Consider the following 17,308-nt stretch of genomic DNA (forward strand, 5'->3'; position numbering starts at 1 on the left):
TTGTAAGCCATCACGTGGGTGCTGGGAATTGAACCCTGGTCCTCTCCAGGTGCTCTCAGCCAAGCCCACTCTCCAGTCCCGGCTTTTATTAAAATAAGCAGGAGTCACTGGGCAGTGGTGGCTCACACCTTTAATTCCAGCACTCTGAATTTGAAGCCGGCCAGATCTACAAAGTGAGTTCCAAGACAGCCAAAACTGTAACACAGAGAAACCCTGTCTCAAAAATCCCAAGGAGGGGGAAGGGGAGGGGAAGCAAGAGTCTAACACACCAGGGGTTAAATAAGCTGCTTCTCTTTCCACTGTTTATTATTAATGTACAAAATATACAAAATCAAAAGAAAAAACTCCTCAAATCCATTGTGGTTCTAACCCAAGACCCTGCACAAAACCAACCCACTGTTTTCATAGAAAACAACTGATACCAAGACAGGGGAAGGAAAGGACTGGGAGGGCCCTGCGTCTACCCAGGACGCCTCACACTGACAGGGTTCCACGTGGGGAAGGACAAGCCCACTCCCAAAGGCAGTGCATGTAGTGCGTCAGGCCCGGCGTACCCGGTTAAAGTTGATGGAAGCTGGTCTCACGGAAGTGTTTAATGGAGTCTCTAAAACGGCTGTAGGCAAGAGAGGCCTAACACGGCAGGCCTCCCTCTGCCAGCTACAACTTTTAACTGGATGCAGATGTGAGTGTGCCATCACTGAACCTAGCAGACCCACAAGGACTTGGGTACTAACGGTTGCAGTCTTCCTTGAGAAAGGACTCAACAGTGGGCCCATGTGGGGCACACGAGGGAGCAGTTCCAGAACGCATTCCACCAGCCTGAGCCCCAGTGCAACGGGATATATGGTACCCCTCACCACCCCTCACCCTGTGAGGATAACGAGCTTGGCTTGGATGGTTTCCTAAGTGCAGCTGACCAACTCAGTTCCGTGTGCAAGTGGAGAGCAGAGTCTCCGGGGTGCCCAGCTTTAGGTTCTCAGGCATCGGGGCTAATACTGAAAGGGGTTTGGGACACAGGGCAGACCTCCTCACAAAGTGAAGCCAGCAGTCTCGGCAGTCCAGCAGAGTCCAGTCTCTCCTCTCCAACTGGAGGGATATGTACATCAATGCGCACCAGTGATCAGGAACCCCCAGGAACCCAGCCAGGTGGGAACTGAGGGGGCCGGCTCCTTATCAGCTGGGGAAAGGGGAAGTGAGCCTCACAGAAGCCATAACTGAGTGGAAGGAGCAAGGCTGCAGTCCACAGGGTGTGGGTGGGGAGGCAGGCCTATGGCAGTGGGGGACCATTGACCCCCGGGTGATAGAAGGCACAGTTGTTCTCATAGCGGCAGTTGCCCTTCATCATGAAATGTCGACACACGGGGCGGTTTGACATATCTGTCGGAAAGACGGCACAACGGTTAGAAAACAGCTGAGATCCATCACCACCCACCCTCCCACCCAAGTCCCGAGCAACTGGGGCGTCTGCAGAGACACCGTATTTGGGGGATCTGAGTAAGGATAGGGTAGTAAAAACTGCCTCCCTTCCTTACAGAGAAGGCAGAGATGGAACCTCATGTTCTTTCTACCTCTCCCAACTCCCCCAAATCTGGTGTGGGACACTAAAATCCACGTATATGTGGGACGAGAAGTGTCCTCACCTCCTCCGTGACTGTGACCTCCATCATGCCCTCGGTGACCGCCTCCCCCATGGCCATCATGACCACGGTGCTCATGAGGTGGTGGCCCTCGATGGTCATGGCCTCGATGACTAGGGACATCATGTGGCCGGTGGCCATGGGGTCCGTGTCCAGGGCCTTCATGGGGACGATGTCCACCACCAGAACCCATGCTCCCACCAGGGCCTTCATGGGGGCGGTGTCCACCACCAGAACCCATTCCTCCTCCAGGGCCTTCATGGGATCGATGTCCACTGCCCATTCCAGGTCCTTCATGGGATCGATGTCCACTGCCCATTCCTCCACCAGGGCCTTCATGGGGGCGATGTCCACTGCTGCTGCCCATGCTCCCACCAGGGCCTTCATGTGGGCGATGCCCACCACCTCCAACCATGCCTCCTCCACCAGGACCCCCTCGGCCATTTGGGGGTCCTCCTCCAGAACGACCTCCTCTGGCTCCTCGGAATGGAGGGGGTGGTGGTGGCTCATTTCCTCCACGACCTCCTCGGCCTCTGTGGTATGGCCCAGGACCAGGTCCTGGACCCCCACGCATTGGGCCACCTCGCATGGGATCGCCTGGGCCATCCCAGAAGGGATCACCTCCCCGAGGAGGGGGTGGGGGACCCAGGAGACGTGGACCCACTGGTCCACCAGGGCCTCCATGGGGACCTGTTAGAGAAAGGAGGGGAATCAATCAGTCATCTGTTATATTCTGCCACTGCCCCCTCTAACTGGACCCCGCCCACCTGCAGCTGCCCCTGGCTGTCGGAACAAAGCAGTAAACTCACTGGGTCTCTCTCACCTACCCGGCACAGGTCCTCCAGGACCAGGTGGGAAATGCTGCATACCCTTGGGGCCCCCAGGGCCTCCTGGTGGGAAGCCATTGGCTACAGGACCAGGTCCTAGGAGTCCGTGTGGTACTGTAAAGGAAAACAGGAGTCAGTCACAAAGAGGGTTCTAAGAATGGCATGGCTTCCCACACAAGTGTGCCCAACTGATCTCAGACCAACCTGGCAGGGCCATGCTTTCTGTCCAGTTTTCCCTCCCATTTCTTCCCAGTGGCAACACTCCCATGCTCTTCAGCATCTGGGAAACCCGGCCCCCCTCTGCTACAGGGCATCCTCCCCAGGCCCCTGTGGCTGGCTCTGAGGATTACCCAACATCTGCTTGAGCTTGTCTGAGTAGTCTGGCTGTTTCAGCAGTTCCTCCGAAGGGTGGCTGTTTGGACTGCCCTGTGAGCAAGTAAAACGACAGTTAAGAGAGTGCCGGCCAGGAGAAAGAAGAGCTTACATGGAATTGGAAGGCCGAGAACGGGGAGAAGCTGGGCACAGGCACAGGCTGAGTCCCAGACCAGCCTGGGCTACACAGTGAGACCTTTGTGCAAAACTGAAACCCAACAACACCTTCAATGGAAAAAAACAAACACAAACATGCAAAACCTAAGAACCAGGGTGAAGAGTGGAAGTCAGAATCTGAAGACAACGTGGGGAGGCTCACTTGAGGAAGAGGGCTCACGTACCATGATGGAGGTCAGGATCTCCTGGACATTGATGCCTCCTCCTCCAGGGCCCTGGGGACTCTTCCCAGCTCCCATGCTTCCCATAAGATTGGCCAGAACTGGAGGCAGCTTGGAGCCTCCTGCCCCATCAGGTGAGCCACCAGACCCTCCAGGCTCCAGGGTCTCGACATACGGTGCCTCCTCCATGGAACACTCCTGAGAACAGAAGGAAACAATCAGGGCTGTGGAAAACAACACAGATATTCTGAGGTTCCACACACCAGTGTCCAAAGACTCACCTCATCCAAGGGGATGAGCTTCGGGGGGATGGGCTCATAGGGCTCAGGGTCAGGCTCGTGAGGACTGTCAGGAACACCACAGGTGAGGAGAGAAAAGGAACACAACCACATTAATTCAGTCCCCTGAAGTTCTTTCTAGTGCCTCCCTAAGTCATCATGGGACCCACGTCACGTTCCACAGTACAGGCGTCCCACCCCTCCGGCACTAACACCTATGCTCACCTCTCCTTGTTCAGGAAGAGCTCCTGAAGGATGCCTTTTTCCCGCTCAGCCTGGATATATCGCTCCTGGCTATTGCTTCCGGGGATGACAAGAGGTGAGGGCAGAGCCAGGGGCCGGGGACACACCCAGGGCACTTTCTCCTCCATGTTGTCATGGCTTAGTCGCCGGGCTGTCTCAAAAGCATGTCGGTCTGACAATATCTCACGCTTAGCTGCCTCACCAAAGTCTTTGATCTTGTTCACATTCACTGCAAGGGAGGCAGAGGCCAGGAGAACAAGTGAGTGAGACTGCCTGTGCTCACACTCTAGGACCGACCCAGGAACCACAGGGACCTCGCATCGCACCTCGTTCAGTTTCATCCAGTTCAAAGTAGAAATATTCTCTCAGCTTGCCCTCTTCAGGCCACGTCACAGTTTTCCTCTTTCTGCCCTTCCGAGTCAGCTGGTTAGGATCACCAGGGCTCTCCACAGGCTTGACATCCAGAGCTCCTGGCTCTGAAGAGGCTGAAATCAAGACAGATTTCAGAAGAGGCTGTAGCAAGCAAAGATCCAGCCCAAGCCGCAGCCTTTCAGAAAAGGCCCAAATCCAGGCAGGGTAGCTACCTGCATCCATGAGCTCTGGGACTTCAACAGGCGGCACTGGGGTGCCGGGGCGGTCCGTGTCCATGGGCTCAGCAGGGGGTGCTGGCTCTGGGGAGGAAGGTTTGGCCGTGCTTGGCTCAGTGCTTGTTTTCCCTTCAAAGGGGCTGGGCTGTTACCAAAGAGAAAGCATCCAATGAACTTACAGGACACCCAGGGCAGCGAATCCAGGACCCTAGATGCCTGATGGTCCCACCTCGAGAAACACCAGAATGTATTCCTGGGGTCACCCACAACTACTCCTGGTATGGTGCCCTGCCTTCTGCACCCCACGCACCCGGTCACCGAAATTCACTTCCAGGGCTCATACCTTGGCAGCAGTAGGCGACAGAACCTTCTTCTTCTTCTTAATTTTGATGCCTGGGACAGGGGCTGAATTGAGAGCGTCCAGAAAACCCAGGCCTTCCATAGCTACAGAAGGAAAGAGTGGAGTGAATGAACCTCCTTCACAATTCTAGTCCTGCAGAGTCCAGGCAGAAAAAAAGGTGGGCCAGTGGGGTCCCTGCCTGAGGGGACCAGGAAGCAAGGTTCACATGGGAAACCCCATTATTCCATCTTTCTTTTGGCAGCCATGACTTTGATCATAATTCTAGGATGCATATTCATTAAACAAGCTGCTGAAAACACCAGACGGTTCGGCCATGAAGGAGACAGCTGACACGATTATCACTTGAGAGGGAGGGCACAGCTTGTCACCTATCTAACATGACTCTCACAGAAGGGAATTCCGGAAGTACAAAAATTCTAGGATGCCAAGACATTAAAGGCAAAGCAAAGGAAACTGTTGAAGGGCACAGAATTCCCCCACCCCGAAGAGCTCTCTCTGTGCTGAGGGCACTCCAAGAGGACTCACGCTGTGGTGGGATGATCTTCACTTTGATTTCTTTGGTGGCATTGGGGGTTGTGTTGAGGGGCTTGTACTTCTTCTCTGCAGGGGGGGCAGCATCTCCTGGAGCAGCCGTGGCACTGCAAAAGAGGAACAGTCAACACTCCCCAACCTCTCCTTCTCTCCAAAGCCCCCTAGAGACCCACACCAGCTCTCACCTCTGCCGCTTGAGGGGGATGGGCTTCAGATTGTACTTGTCCGACACCACCACGGTGCTCGAGTTCTTCTTCACAGGCACCAGAGATGGGGTGTCCAGCTCTAGTCCTGGGGAGAAACATGTCGATGGCAGTTCAATCTGACCCTCACTGACCTGCCTATCACCACCCCTAGATGGTCCAGCCTTGAATACATGCCCCCAGCTTCTCCTTCAGCCTTTCTTCCTCAGAGTTTGAAATCACAAACTACTGGCTGTGGGTATCGATGGCCCTGCAAAGCCAGCCAATGGCCTTACCAGTGGAACGGAACTTGGCGTGACTTGGTGCCGTGGTCCGCAGTGACTTGGGCTTCTCCTTCTTCTTCTCTGGGACCTCTTCAGCCCGGGTCTCAGCCTTCACCTCAGTCAAAGGTCGCTCAGGAAGCGTAGTTCGGCTTTTCCCCTCTTCTTTCCGCTTCTTCTTCTCTTTCTCTGTTATGGAAAAACAAAGCAGGTAGGAGTTCATTAGACAAGAGAAGACTGCCAGAGGTGAAGAACGAGCCTGGACCCCAAGAGCTGCAGGCTGACAGATAGGGTAAAGGGCCAGGAGCTTACCTGCAGGCTGGGTACTGCTTTGGGAGCGGATGACAGCCATCCAGTCGCTGACAAGGACTGAAGCCAATTTCCGGAGCTCTGCAGGTAAGAAAGGGAAAGAAGTACTTATTGAGTCGTAATTCAATAATATTTCCAGTAACAGAAAATAGGAGGCTTAAAAAAAAAAAAAGTTGTTAAATCTGCCTTAAGACTATAACATCTTGAAGTAAGAAAATTAAGAAACCTCTGAGGTGGCCTTTTCCCCTGACTGCTACTGTTGGGGGCAATGACTTCAGTCAACAGTAAGAAGGTGGACTGAGAACACTCCAGCAGCCCAGTTATGTGTTAAGAAGCAATTTATATAGAGAAAAAAGATGCCTAGGAATCTAGGGAGGAGACTAGTTCCGACCATGAGAACTTCCTGTGGCCGTCCCTGGAGCTCTTCTTCGGCACTCATCTTCTGCAATCATGCGGACTCACTTAGCAAGCAAGATGGCCACACACTATGAACCTGTCTTTCTGTAACAACCACACACTACAGCTTCTGTCTCACAGCATTCACAGGGCAGGAAGATCTCAAAACCTGTTTGGAGCTGGGCATGCTGCACCTCTGACTCCAACTTGGAAGTCAAGGCAGAGGCAAGAGGATCTCAGAGTTTGAAGCCAGCCTGGTCTACATAGAGTACCAGCCCAGCTAGGGATATAGTAAGACCTTGTTTCTCAAAAACAAAACAAAGCTGGGCGGTGATGGCGCACCTCAGACTTTGAAGCCAGCCTGGTCTACAGAGTGAGTTCCAGGACACCAAGGTCTATAGAGAGAGACCCTGTCTCTCAAAAAGAAATAGAAAAAGGGAGTGAGGAAAGACAGGAATAAAAGAACCCATAAAGGAAACACGAGCGAAGGCCGCGACGGTCCAGAAAGGGCCCTGGCACTCACCTTCATCCTCACTCGACTTGCTCAGCTGCTTCACTAGCTTTGCTGTGTTGTTCTGTAAGAGAAGGAGATGGCAGAGAGGTAAATGCCAGGAAACAAAGGGCCCACTCAGTGCTAACCAAACACCTCGGCAGCACTGGCCTACTTAATCCTCCAAAACCTGTAGACTCTTTTTTTTTTTTAACTTATTTAAGAAAGGGCCTTTCTTTATAACCCTGGGTGGCCTGAAACTCACAGAGATCCACATACCTCTGCCTCCCAAGTACTGGGAATTAAAGGCGTGAGCCACCATGCCCAGTTATAGACACATTCTTACTTAATCCTAAAAGGACCCAGTTAGGACCCAGCAGCATGATGTCTGCCTTGGAGAACTACATCAACCGAACCGTTGCTGTTATCACTTCTGATGGGAGAATGAGTGTGGAAACACTAAAAGGTTTTGACCAGATCATTAATTTGATTTTGGATGAAAGCCATGAGAGGGTGTTCAGCTCTTCACAAGGAGAGAACAAGTCACATTAGGATCATACATCGTGAGAGGTGACAATGTGGTAGTCATTGGAGAAATTGATGAAGAGACAGACTGTGCTGGGCGGTGGTGGCACACACCTTTAATCCCAGCACTCAGGAGGCAGAGCCAGGTGGATCTCTGTGAGTTCGAGGCCAGCCTGGTCTACAGAGCGAGTTCCAGGAAAGGTGCAAAGCTACACAGAGAAACCCTGTCTCAGGAAAAAAAAAAAAAAAAAAAAAGAAGAAAGACTCTGCACTCGACTTGGGGGAACATCCGAGCAGAGCCTCTGAACTCTGTAGCACACTGAAGACTCAGCATGTGCTTAGATGGCTGTAAATCCTGTACAGAAAATGCATGTTCTGAAGATGGTGTTTAGATTTTTTTATGAGTGTAATTGTGGATTTTGACTTTGTGTTCGTATATTGTTTTATGTAAATTTAAATTATTTCTACATTTTTATTGGTAAACATTGCCTAAATTAATAAATGTGGTTGCCTCATTTATTTTTCTACTAAATGATACAAAAATCTAAGGATCATTTTGAAAACTTAAAAATACCATTACTTTTGGTAATTTATTATTTATGGAAAATTGGCTATAAAGAGAACTTACACTATTACTGTAACATACGTGCAAATAATAGTAAAAAACGAGACATGTTTCTGTGTTTATTTATTTATTTTTTTTTAAGAAAATCATTAGACAGTAAATTGTCTTCTACAGGTACCTGAGTGGTACCTGGGATGTTTATCCCACTGCCCTATGAAGGTTGAAGAACTGTTCCTTATGTCTAAGAGATGTGAATAAGAATTTTGGTTGAGCCGGGCGGTGGTGGCTCACGCCTTTAATCCCAGCACTTGGAAGGCAGAGGCAGGTGGATCTCTATGAGTTCCGAGGCTAGCCTGGGCTACATACAGAGCTAGTCCAGGACAGGCTCCAAAGCTACAGAGAAACCCTGTCTCGAAAAACCAAAAAAAGAATGGGGAACATCTGCCATTCAAGAAGCTTGTGTTCAGTGCTGCGGGTATTTACTTAAATCCAGAGCAGTGCTCTGCTGCCACACTCTGTCTGCCCGTTCCATGAAGCTGCTTTCTTGACTTTTCAACACAGAAGCAACGTTGTAGGTCATGTTTACATACTTTAAGCATTCACAAAACTCAGTTTCATGTATGGGCCAAATGGGTATCTGGATAGAATAGAAAAATGTGTACATTCTTGTAATTCAGATAAAATCAGTCTTTAAAAAGAAAAAGAAAAAGAAAAAAGACCCAGTTAGAGTGGCTGGAGACACAGCTCAGTTGGCAGAGTGCTAGACTAGACCCAGTCACAGGCCAGTGTGTTCCCACTTTAGAGATGGAAAACTGAGGCTCAGATATACAAAGTGTTCTATGTCATATGCCTGATAAAGGAAATAAATCCACATCGAGTATTCCAACTCCAAATTCCCATTTTCCTCTGCCATTCTACCTCATAAATTCCAGACTGCCACCCATCAGAACTGGAGTGGTTTTCATCAGTCAGGCTAACCCAGAAAGGAAGTGTGGAGGTACCTGCTTGAGATGGTCCACAGTAAGCGGGAGGTGCTGCAGGGTCAGCAGAATCTGCTGTAGGAGAGGAACGTTGTTGGTCGTCTTTGAATATGTTAGCCAGTTGTTCAGAAGCTTGTAGCCACCAACATCAATAAACCTGCAGGCAGGGGGATCAGAATCTGTTAAGCCCTTCCTAGTTTTTGTTTGTTGTTTTTTGTTTTTGTTTTTGTTTTGAGACAGGGTTTCTCTGTGTAGTTTTGGTGCCTGTCTTAGATCTCACTCTGTAGACCAGGCTGGCCTTGAACTCACAGAGATCTGCCTGGCTCTACCTCCCAAGTGCTGGCATTAAAGGCGTGTGCCACCACCACAGGGCGCCCTTCCTAGTTTTACAACTAGCAAGCTCACATGCCCAGTGACCCAGAAACCCCATGCCTTCCCTTCCCCCGTCCCACTTACTTGACCAGCACTTCTGGGGCCCGGGTCTGCAGGATGATGTTCAAGTACGTGCATCGACTCACCATCTTTCGCGCTTCCTTCATCAGACTAGAAACAGGAGTCAAGTTAGACATGGAGCGGAGCATTTGCTATCAGAATTGACATTTCAGAGTCACTCCCAGGCTAGCCTCCGCTCCTCAGTGCCAGGATGACAGGCATGAGGAGCACTATGACAGCTAACGTCTTATAGCAGAGGACTCCAGTCCTGGGAGTCCTGGAGCCCCTTGATGACATTCTTTGCTCCAGAGGTGGTCACCAGTCTTCCAGGACTATGGAATGAATCTACAGTCTCATGGAAACCTAGGGGAGCATGGAAGGCAGCAGAGCCACCTGGGAGAGCACCCTCCTGTCCTAACACACAGATACAACTGCCTCCAGGTGGGGTCAGGGCTCACACATTTCCCCTTGTAATCACACTGGCTTAGCTGTTTCCTTTTCTCAGGAAAGCCTAAGTTCTCTGAAGGAAAAAGACGTTTTGGATAGGCACAACATGACCCAAAACACAAGCAAGAATTCTGTTATAGATCCCCTCTTTACCTCCCATCCTAACTCTTCCTCTAAGTTCCCTGGCTTGCATCCCATCATGCTTGCATGCCATAACTCTCTTGGGATTATGAACCAAATCCCAGCCAGTAGCCAGGAGATCACTTTTCTCTTGTCACAATCTACCTGCACATGGCTTCTTCCCTTCCCATTTACTCTTCTCTCTTATTCATCTCAACTCAGCCACAAGTAGTCCTCTCTCCTGCCTGGGACCCTCACACGAGCACAAACTTACCTGAAGATCTTGGAAATTCCGTCCACACTCTTTACTTCTCCATCCCGAGTAAGGAAGCTATCCAGGCCCTTGAGAAGTTCTTTGGGGTCTATGGGACCAGAACCCATGATGGTGGTTTCTGAGGTAAAAGGAAAAAAAGAAAACCCACAGGATAAATGGTAGCAAAGACAGCCCCACTAACTTATAATTCCCATTGGCACATCTAAGACAGTGACTAATCTATGTTCAACTGTACTATTCTCTAGGTCAGTAAAATCAAGTCTGTGCTCACAAAACAGCCTTGGCAACTTAAGTGTGGGGTTAATGCAGGATGGACCTGAAAGGTAACTTGAGTGAAGGCCCGGGCAGCCTACCTCTCATTCCCTGTCATTCTCAAACCCTTTCCAGGACAGTTACACTTCACGAGTGTATCAGGGCTAGGACCCATGATAAGATGCTCAATTCTTCTTGCTTGTAAGAAGGTCCTGTCTCCAGTTAGCTGCTGCTAATTTTGACTGGGGGGGGGGGGGGGCGGGACACAGACACAGCTGTAGCTTCCTAAGGTAACTGAACCAACCCTGGGTATCTGGGTAAACATTTTCAAGAATCAATCATCCTCTCCCCAAAAATCAATTCCCTTTTATCTTGGCTGTTGAAGTCATAATCACAAATGGCAGAATGTGTCAGCTAAAGTGGATGATGGAGAAAACACCAGGGAGCTCAGCAGCTTTCAGAAACAAATGACTAAAAAGGAGAGCAGGCAGGCTCCCATCAGCCCTCAATAACGTTACTCATTGAACAAACACCAAACAAGCTTTTATTGTTCCAAAGTTTAAGAGAAGCTTGGCTCGTGGTTTCAAAGGCAAAGATGCAAACCTGACCCTCTCCTGCCCTCAAAACTCACCACTGTCCAAGACTCCCAAGAAAAGCCCACAGCAAGAACCAGAACTGGGAACCAAAGAAGTACTGAAGCTGACAAAGTGGATACCACTTCAAACTGGGCTGAGAAAGAAAGAGTTAAAAGCTACACTCCTTCCAGGGAAAAGAAGCTATTCCTAGGCCAGAATTCCAGAGAGATAATTAGGGCTGATATGGTTGCAATTGAGAGTTTCAGCCACAACTCTATCACCACTAGCTTCCGAGGACCAAAAACATAAACCTCCTCATCAGCAGTGAGGTGGCCAGGCCAGTATGAGTAGGAAAGAGGCAAAGGCCCCCACGCATCTTTCCCATGTTTCCCAGAAACAGCAGAGGCAGCCCCACAAGGGTGAATACCAACCAGTCTTTAACCAAAAAAAAAAAAAAAAAATTTCATTTTCTAAAGAAAACAGGATTCTTGCAATATAAGTTGTTTGTTCTCAGACAAACCAGGAAATAAAGATATGTAGATAGTGTGACTATTTTCCTGGCTTAGACACGTTTAACCTCAGCAAAGAGGCTGTCAAAGACAAGAGTGATCCTCCAGACAGAACAAGATAAAAATTTAGTTTATATATATATATAAAATCACTTTTAAATGTAGACTTCCTAATAACCCAAGGCAGCAGCAACAGCAGCAGCAAACCAGCCCAGGGAATGGAAGGGTAGCAGTAGTTTGCTCTGGAGGCTGAAGCCTGCAGCTGAACACAGGGAGAGATGCAGGGAAGAAATGCTAAGCATTCAGCAAAACTTGTTAATTGCTATTGCCCAATACCCTGGAATGTGAGGTCAGAGGAGAAAAACATTCAAGAACACTGGAAACGTTTACAATTTAGGGGACAAATCAATGATGTGTGGCTATCTGTGCACAGCAGAGAGGACATCTCCTGTGTCTAAGACAGCTGTGATTTGTGGAAGCTTCCGGTATAGTAACAGATTTCCCATCTGTTAAGACTGAACAAGGAATGAATGGGCCCAAAGTAATAATAAGCAATCTAGACTAAGAAATTTAAAAATCTTTTATACATACATAAGTCTATAGAACCCCAAATGACAAGGTATGCAATTTGACAAGCCTTGAATTAAACATTACTTCATTCCAGTCCCTCTGAACACAGCTGACTGAAACCCAGAGCTGAACATTATCTCCTTTGTATGTCTATCTAGGAACTAATAAGCCTAACTCAAATGTTCCTTCATTCAATTGTCATACAAGACAGAGGACAGCCACCTTTACAGAAACTGGACCAATGAGTACAAAGCTGTCTAGTGCCCTGTGATGGAAATGGGACCTAGGTATTTTAAAATGCCGATCTATATAAATAAAAGGCACAATAGTCAAGGAAGCTGGGAGACAAAACAGGCATATTAAGATGCATGTTATTTCCCACTGTTACTTATATTTGGGAGGATGACTGAACTTGTCTCCTCATAGTAAAATGTAAATTTTCTCAGTGCCTTTTCTTCAGTGGTATTTATTCCTTATTAGTGACCCCAAATGCCTTACAATCTAGGTCCCCATTTTCACAGGCAAGCTATAAGGTCTTCCAGTGGGAACAAAGGAAGAATCCATCATGCTTGGAGCAGGTCTATGATGAAGGCACGAAGCTGCATTGACCAGTGCGCAGGGACAGTGCCCAAGTATTCCCCACTCTGTTCTGGAGTTTGAAGCTGAGGAAACTGTCTGTAACCATAAAGAACTCAGGTCATGTTTTTGTTTTTTCAACCAATTGCTAGTCTCCTTGAAGGCCACAGACAAAAGGAGACAAAGGAAGGAAGCCTGCAGTGTGCCTCCACCTTCTAAATCTGGGAATGTTCTACGGTTCTTAATAGAGACACCAAATTCCTAACCCTGACTGCAAAGTGAATTTGACTTGAGGGTTATTTGGTTTAAAATGGAGGAAAAGCATCTAGCCTGGCTAGTCACTAGACATCTACCACCACTGAGTCCTCAATCAGTTTAGGTCCATGCAAGCCAGGGTCCTTACAAAGGTCTTCTGACAAGAGGACAGAAGTGCCAGCTCTTCTCTGCTGGGGCCTGAGCACCTCCTGATGCAAAATGCCTCGCTCTTCCCCCAGCATCTCAAGAGCTTCCTGGTCTGACCCAATAGTGGAATGGACTGTCTCAGGTGATTCACAGCTTCTGTACCTTTGCATGGTAAGGCCCTATCCTCCCTCATCATTATTTTGAAAATCAGGTAATCTTGCTCCCGGGAAGACTATTTGGCTTTCAATAAGATGTAAAATTATGTCCACCACCCTGACCCTCAAGGAAAGACCCCCAAATAGAGCTCTGGCCACACCATGAGAATCAGGCTCTCCAAGGTTCCCTAGAAAGCCTTGCTTTTCATGTCCCATGCAAGGAAGGTCTTCTTTACTAATCCCCTGCTCACTAGAGATCAGGAACCCCAGTGGGTGGAATGCTCAGCTCCCAAGGTAGGTATGCTGCAGAGGCACCTGGCAAACTGCTCAAAAGATAAAAAAGACGTGTGGTAAATAGACATGTGGAAGAGGCCCTCCCATTCAATCAGAAGTCCAAGTAATAATGAGAATCCACAGCCAGCAGAAAATGAGCCCTGTTGCACCCAAAGTCACCATAGAACAGGTCAAAAGGCTTGTAAACTCTGCCTAGAAACTCCACACTTCAATGCAGAACTTTAAATACAAAAATGAAAAGTAGAAGAAGAAACTGTCGAAGACTGTGACTTGAAAAAGAGGTAAGAACCAGACACCCAACACCACCCTCGAGGGTGTGGCTTTAACATGCACCAAGTGCCACAGCACTGACCAGGCAGAATGAAGAGCACATTCTTGTCTCAATGCTTTAAAGGAATTTCTTTTTAGGAAGGAAGGAAAAAGAAATTCAAAAAAGGTGGCTCTTTGGAAAAAAGAAAGGTTGTGAAATGTAATACCAGAAATGTTTTGCTTACCAGAAACCGTAGCTTGACTCCCCCTGCCTCGAGTTTACACCTGCAGCCTCCTTTCCTAAAGATTCACTTCTCATCCTAGTGCCAACATACAGGAACTAAGCAACGGCAGAGGGTGATGGCACTGAGCACAAAGAGTTTATCCCCAAACTGAGAGGTGAGAATAAGGATGATTCATAAGAAAGTCCTACAGCACCAACCCTCCCCCAAGACTGTTACAGAGCAACGACATTTGGAAGTACAAGGACCCGTCCTGAGCAGAATGGCACATTTCAGCTTCATTAGGCCCAATTGTCTACTCAAGTTACAAACCCTGTGTCTTGTCCCAATCTCCCAAACCTAACGCACAGTTGGGGTTTAGTTTTTCACACCTGTCAACTGAAGCAGGGTACATGTCCAAGCTTGTGATGAGTGGAAGGTAGAAATAAACGCATCGGGCTGATTGTTAAACACATAAACTAGAACTACACGATTGGGACAGGCTGCATTCCTGTTTTCATTAAGGTTTTATCCCTGTAAGATACTTCATAAAAGATAAAAGAAACGGAAAGCCATTCTCCCCAGCAGCTATCCGCACAGGGAGAGAAAGCATCTGCTTGGGGGTGGAGTTATCAGAGGAAGCAAGCTGATTACATCACCTCTCAAAGTGGCTCCTCCCCCTTGACCAAGTTTCTAGGGCAGCCCTAAGCTGACTGGCAAAAGAGAAAAACAAAGGAGAGGGACGCCATTTTGTTACAGAGAGGACGACTCAACATTTAAAAAGCCATCCACAGCTGCCGGTAGCTTTACTTACACTATAAAGAACTAAATAAAAAAAGAAATAGAAAGAAAAAAGTCATCCCTCCACCCCCCCTGACCTATTTTAATTCAGTTTAAGAGCTTACTGAAAATAAAATCAATTAATATACAATTTTCTGCGAGTTAAGAATTTGAATTTGCAACTGAAGTTCAATTTGCTACCGCCGACCACCCCAATCCTCCCCATAACCGGAATGGGGGAGGATTTGGACCCCTCAACAAACAGGGTTGAGGCGGGAGGACAGGAGAAAAATGGGTCAAGACACAACCTGCAACGCCGCTTGGAAGACAAAAGGACAAGGAAAAGTCGCCATATTTGAAGCAGGGAAGAAAAAAACTCTTTTAACGACACAAATCTTCTAGAAAGCTAGCATTCAATTGCACTAATGGCTTTTAAAATTATACTCCTGAGTTCACATTTCCCAACCTTTCCACCCTCTTAACTGTATCCAACCACTAAAAAGTATCAAGTTAAAATGTTAATCACTTTTGCCTTTAAATAACCTATGCAATCTGAAACAATTACAAGACATTCTTTACCTCCCCAAATGTTATATTGTATGTACTTGTTACTAAGATTATATTTTGCCCTAAATTTAAGTGTCTTGCAATCTTTATTCCTAGATTGCCACCTATTTTAACCACACAATATATCCCAAGCAAATTACATTAAAATTGAGAGGATTTAACAATCACTTTAAAGACAGCCAGCTAATACTTCTCTCTGCCCATCTCCTTACCCTGCAATCTTTATGTACAGATTGCTTATTAATCTGGCAAATTGAAAGGCGCTCTGCTTGTCTCACACACAAAGAAGTGGGACTTCTGGGCCACAAGATCCACCATCTTTTGTATGTGAGCTCATTAACCCTTTTGAAGACTGCTAACCAGAGGAAGGTAACCATTCCTCCTTATAATAGCAAAGGCTTATGCTTTGGCAGTCTGGAAATTTGCTGGATTATCAAGGGTTAACCGTCAATATCCTCACTTGCTGGCCCTCCCTGCACCCTCTCCTTGCCTGCTCCACAGCAGGGAAGAGGCAGGTGGTAGGGGAGAGAGAACAAAGACTGTTTAGACCCACAGGACCTTTTTAATGGAGATTTAAGAGACCCGATTGGTCCTTCTCCAGTATTCTACATTTGTTCTATGGTCTCATTTCTTCCTCTCATTATTTTTGGTTTCACAACGGGAAACGTTGATTTCTTGTTGCAAGGCTGGTTTTTGAAAATTCGACACTTACTATCCAATTTTTTTGCGACGTCAGCACCTCGGGCTCAGGGGAGGGAGGGGTAAAATTTTGGAGGAAAAAAAATAAAACAACCAACCAAGACCCAAACTCAATTACTTGGGGGGCCTCATTGGATCAAAAAGTCTCTTAAAAAAGTAAAGACCAACTCAGTATTCACATTCCCCCCACCCAACTCCATTGAGGGAGGGGGGGTTCGTTGAAAAAAAAATCCTGAGTGGATTCCAAAAAGGAAATGCTGGATGAGTGAGATTGGGTGGGTTTGGGTGGGGAGGGTGGTTGATTATTTTTGAAGTTATGTGGTGACGGTCCTTCGGCCACAGATTTCAAGTCCCAAGCAGCGTGGGCTGGTGGGGTGGGCAAGATAGGTGGGGAGGGGTAGAAGACACAAGTGGTTGGGCTGGTGGCTGCTCTTTTCCCTGTCCCCCCTCTCTCAGGATCCTTTCAAGGGCTTAGATGTTGCTGAGGCTTGTTTGTTTTCCTGATGGCCGGCCTGTCTTTCTCCGAGAAAATTCAACCTGGGGTAGAAAGAACACAAAGGAGAAAGCTGTAATCAGTACGGGTCGCCTTCCAACACCCCCGCGTGCCCTCTCCTGTTACCCCCGAACACGGCAGCCGCGCTGGGCACTCCGTGGCTGCCCAATGCACCCGTCCCGCTCCCCGCTGCCCGGACCGCCCGCTCTCGGCCAAACGTTACCGTCCGGGCGACGGAGCACCCAAACTTACCTCTAAACGAACCCCAGAATGGCGGCCGCCCGCCCGGGCGGAGTCTTTTATACCCGACCACCGCCCAACGCACCCTAACGTGATGGAGAAACGCCCCCGTCACGAGACATTGTGCGCGAGGCGAAGGACGATTGGCCGACGAGCGGGCCGGGCCGCCCGCGGATTGGACGCCCGCCCTCCGCCTTCGGGGCGCCCCTTCCCTCGTCCCCCACTTCCGTCTCCTCCCGAGCCCCTCCGCGCCAGCGCGTGATCGCCGCGTCCGGCACCGCCCGCTCCTCCGCCGCCACCACTTCCGCCCCGGCCGGGGACGCTCACCCCGGGTTGGTCGAAACGACCCGGCGCATGCGCAGTGAGGCCAGTCCGGGCCAAAGCGCACGCAAAACTGCTCTAGTGTCCTACACTAGCTATGCAACCTAGGAGTCACCGCGACTCGTCCAGGAAAAAAGCAATTTTGGAGGCTAGTTCGATTGTGACGCAGCTGAAATTCGCTCCTCGCTGCGGACCCCGCCCTTTGACGCTTCCGTCCGCACGCACGCGAA

The 17,308-nt window shown here is 48.8% G+C and overlaps 1 protein-coding gene across 2 annotated transcripts; it reads right to left on the reverse strand.

The window, feature by feature from the left end:
- Nucleotides 1-275: 275 nt before the first annotated feature.
- On the reverse strand, nt 276-17,108 carry Ppp1r10 (protein phosphatase 1 regulatory subunit 10). 2 transcript variants are annotated; one of them, XM_037199877.1, is made up of 20 exons: nt 17,085-17,108; nt 16,038-16,561; nt 10,176-10,293; nt 9,359-9,445; nt 8,924-9,059; nt 6,866-6,917; nt 5,950-6,027; nt 5,653-5,826; nt 5,360-5,465; nt 5,169-5,281; nt 4,626-4,726; nt 4,280-4,427; nt 4,022-4,180; nt 3,678-3,924; nt 3,456-3,519; nt 3,178-3,372; nt 2,815-2,890; nt 2,465-2,578; nt 1,641-2,327; nt 276-1,377 (listed from the first exon to the last, which is right to left on the reverse strand). In XM_037199877.1, the coding sequence occupies exons 3-20, from the start codon at nt 10,280-10,282 to the stop codon at nt 1,268-1,270; spliced, it is 2,754 nt and encodes a 917-aa protein (XP_037055772.1). In that variant the 5' UTR covers nt 10,283-10,293; nt 16,038-16,561; nt 17,085-17,108; the 3' UTR covers nt 276-1,267. The 2 variants fall into 2 exon arrangements, with proteins under 2 accessions (XP_037055772.1, XP_028717529.1); XM_028861696.2 differs by lacking the exon at nt 17,085-17,108 and adding an exon at nt 16,770-17,004.
- Nucleotides 17,109-17,308: the final 200 nt, after the last annotated feature.

The sequence above is a fragment of the Peromyscus leucopus genome, chromosome 16_21 (genome assembly GCF_004664715.2).
Source record: "Peromyscus leucopus breed LL Stock chromosome 16_21, UCI_PerLeu_2.1, whole genome shotgun sequence".
NCBI lineage: Eukaryota > Metazoa > Chordata > Mammalia > Rodentia > Cricetidae > Peromyscus > Peromyscus leucopus.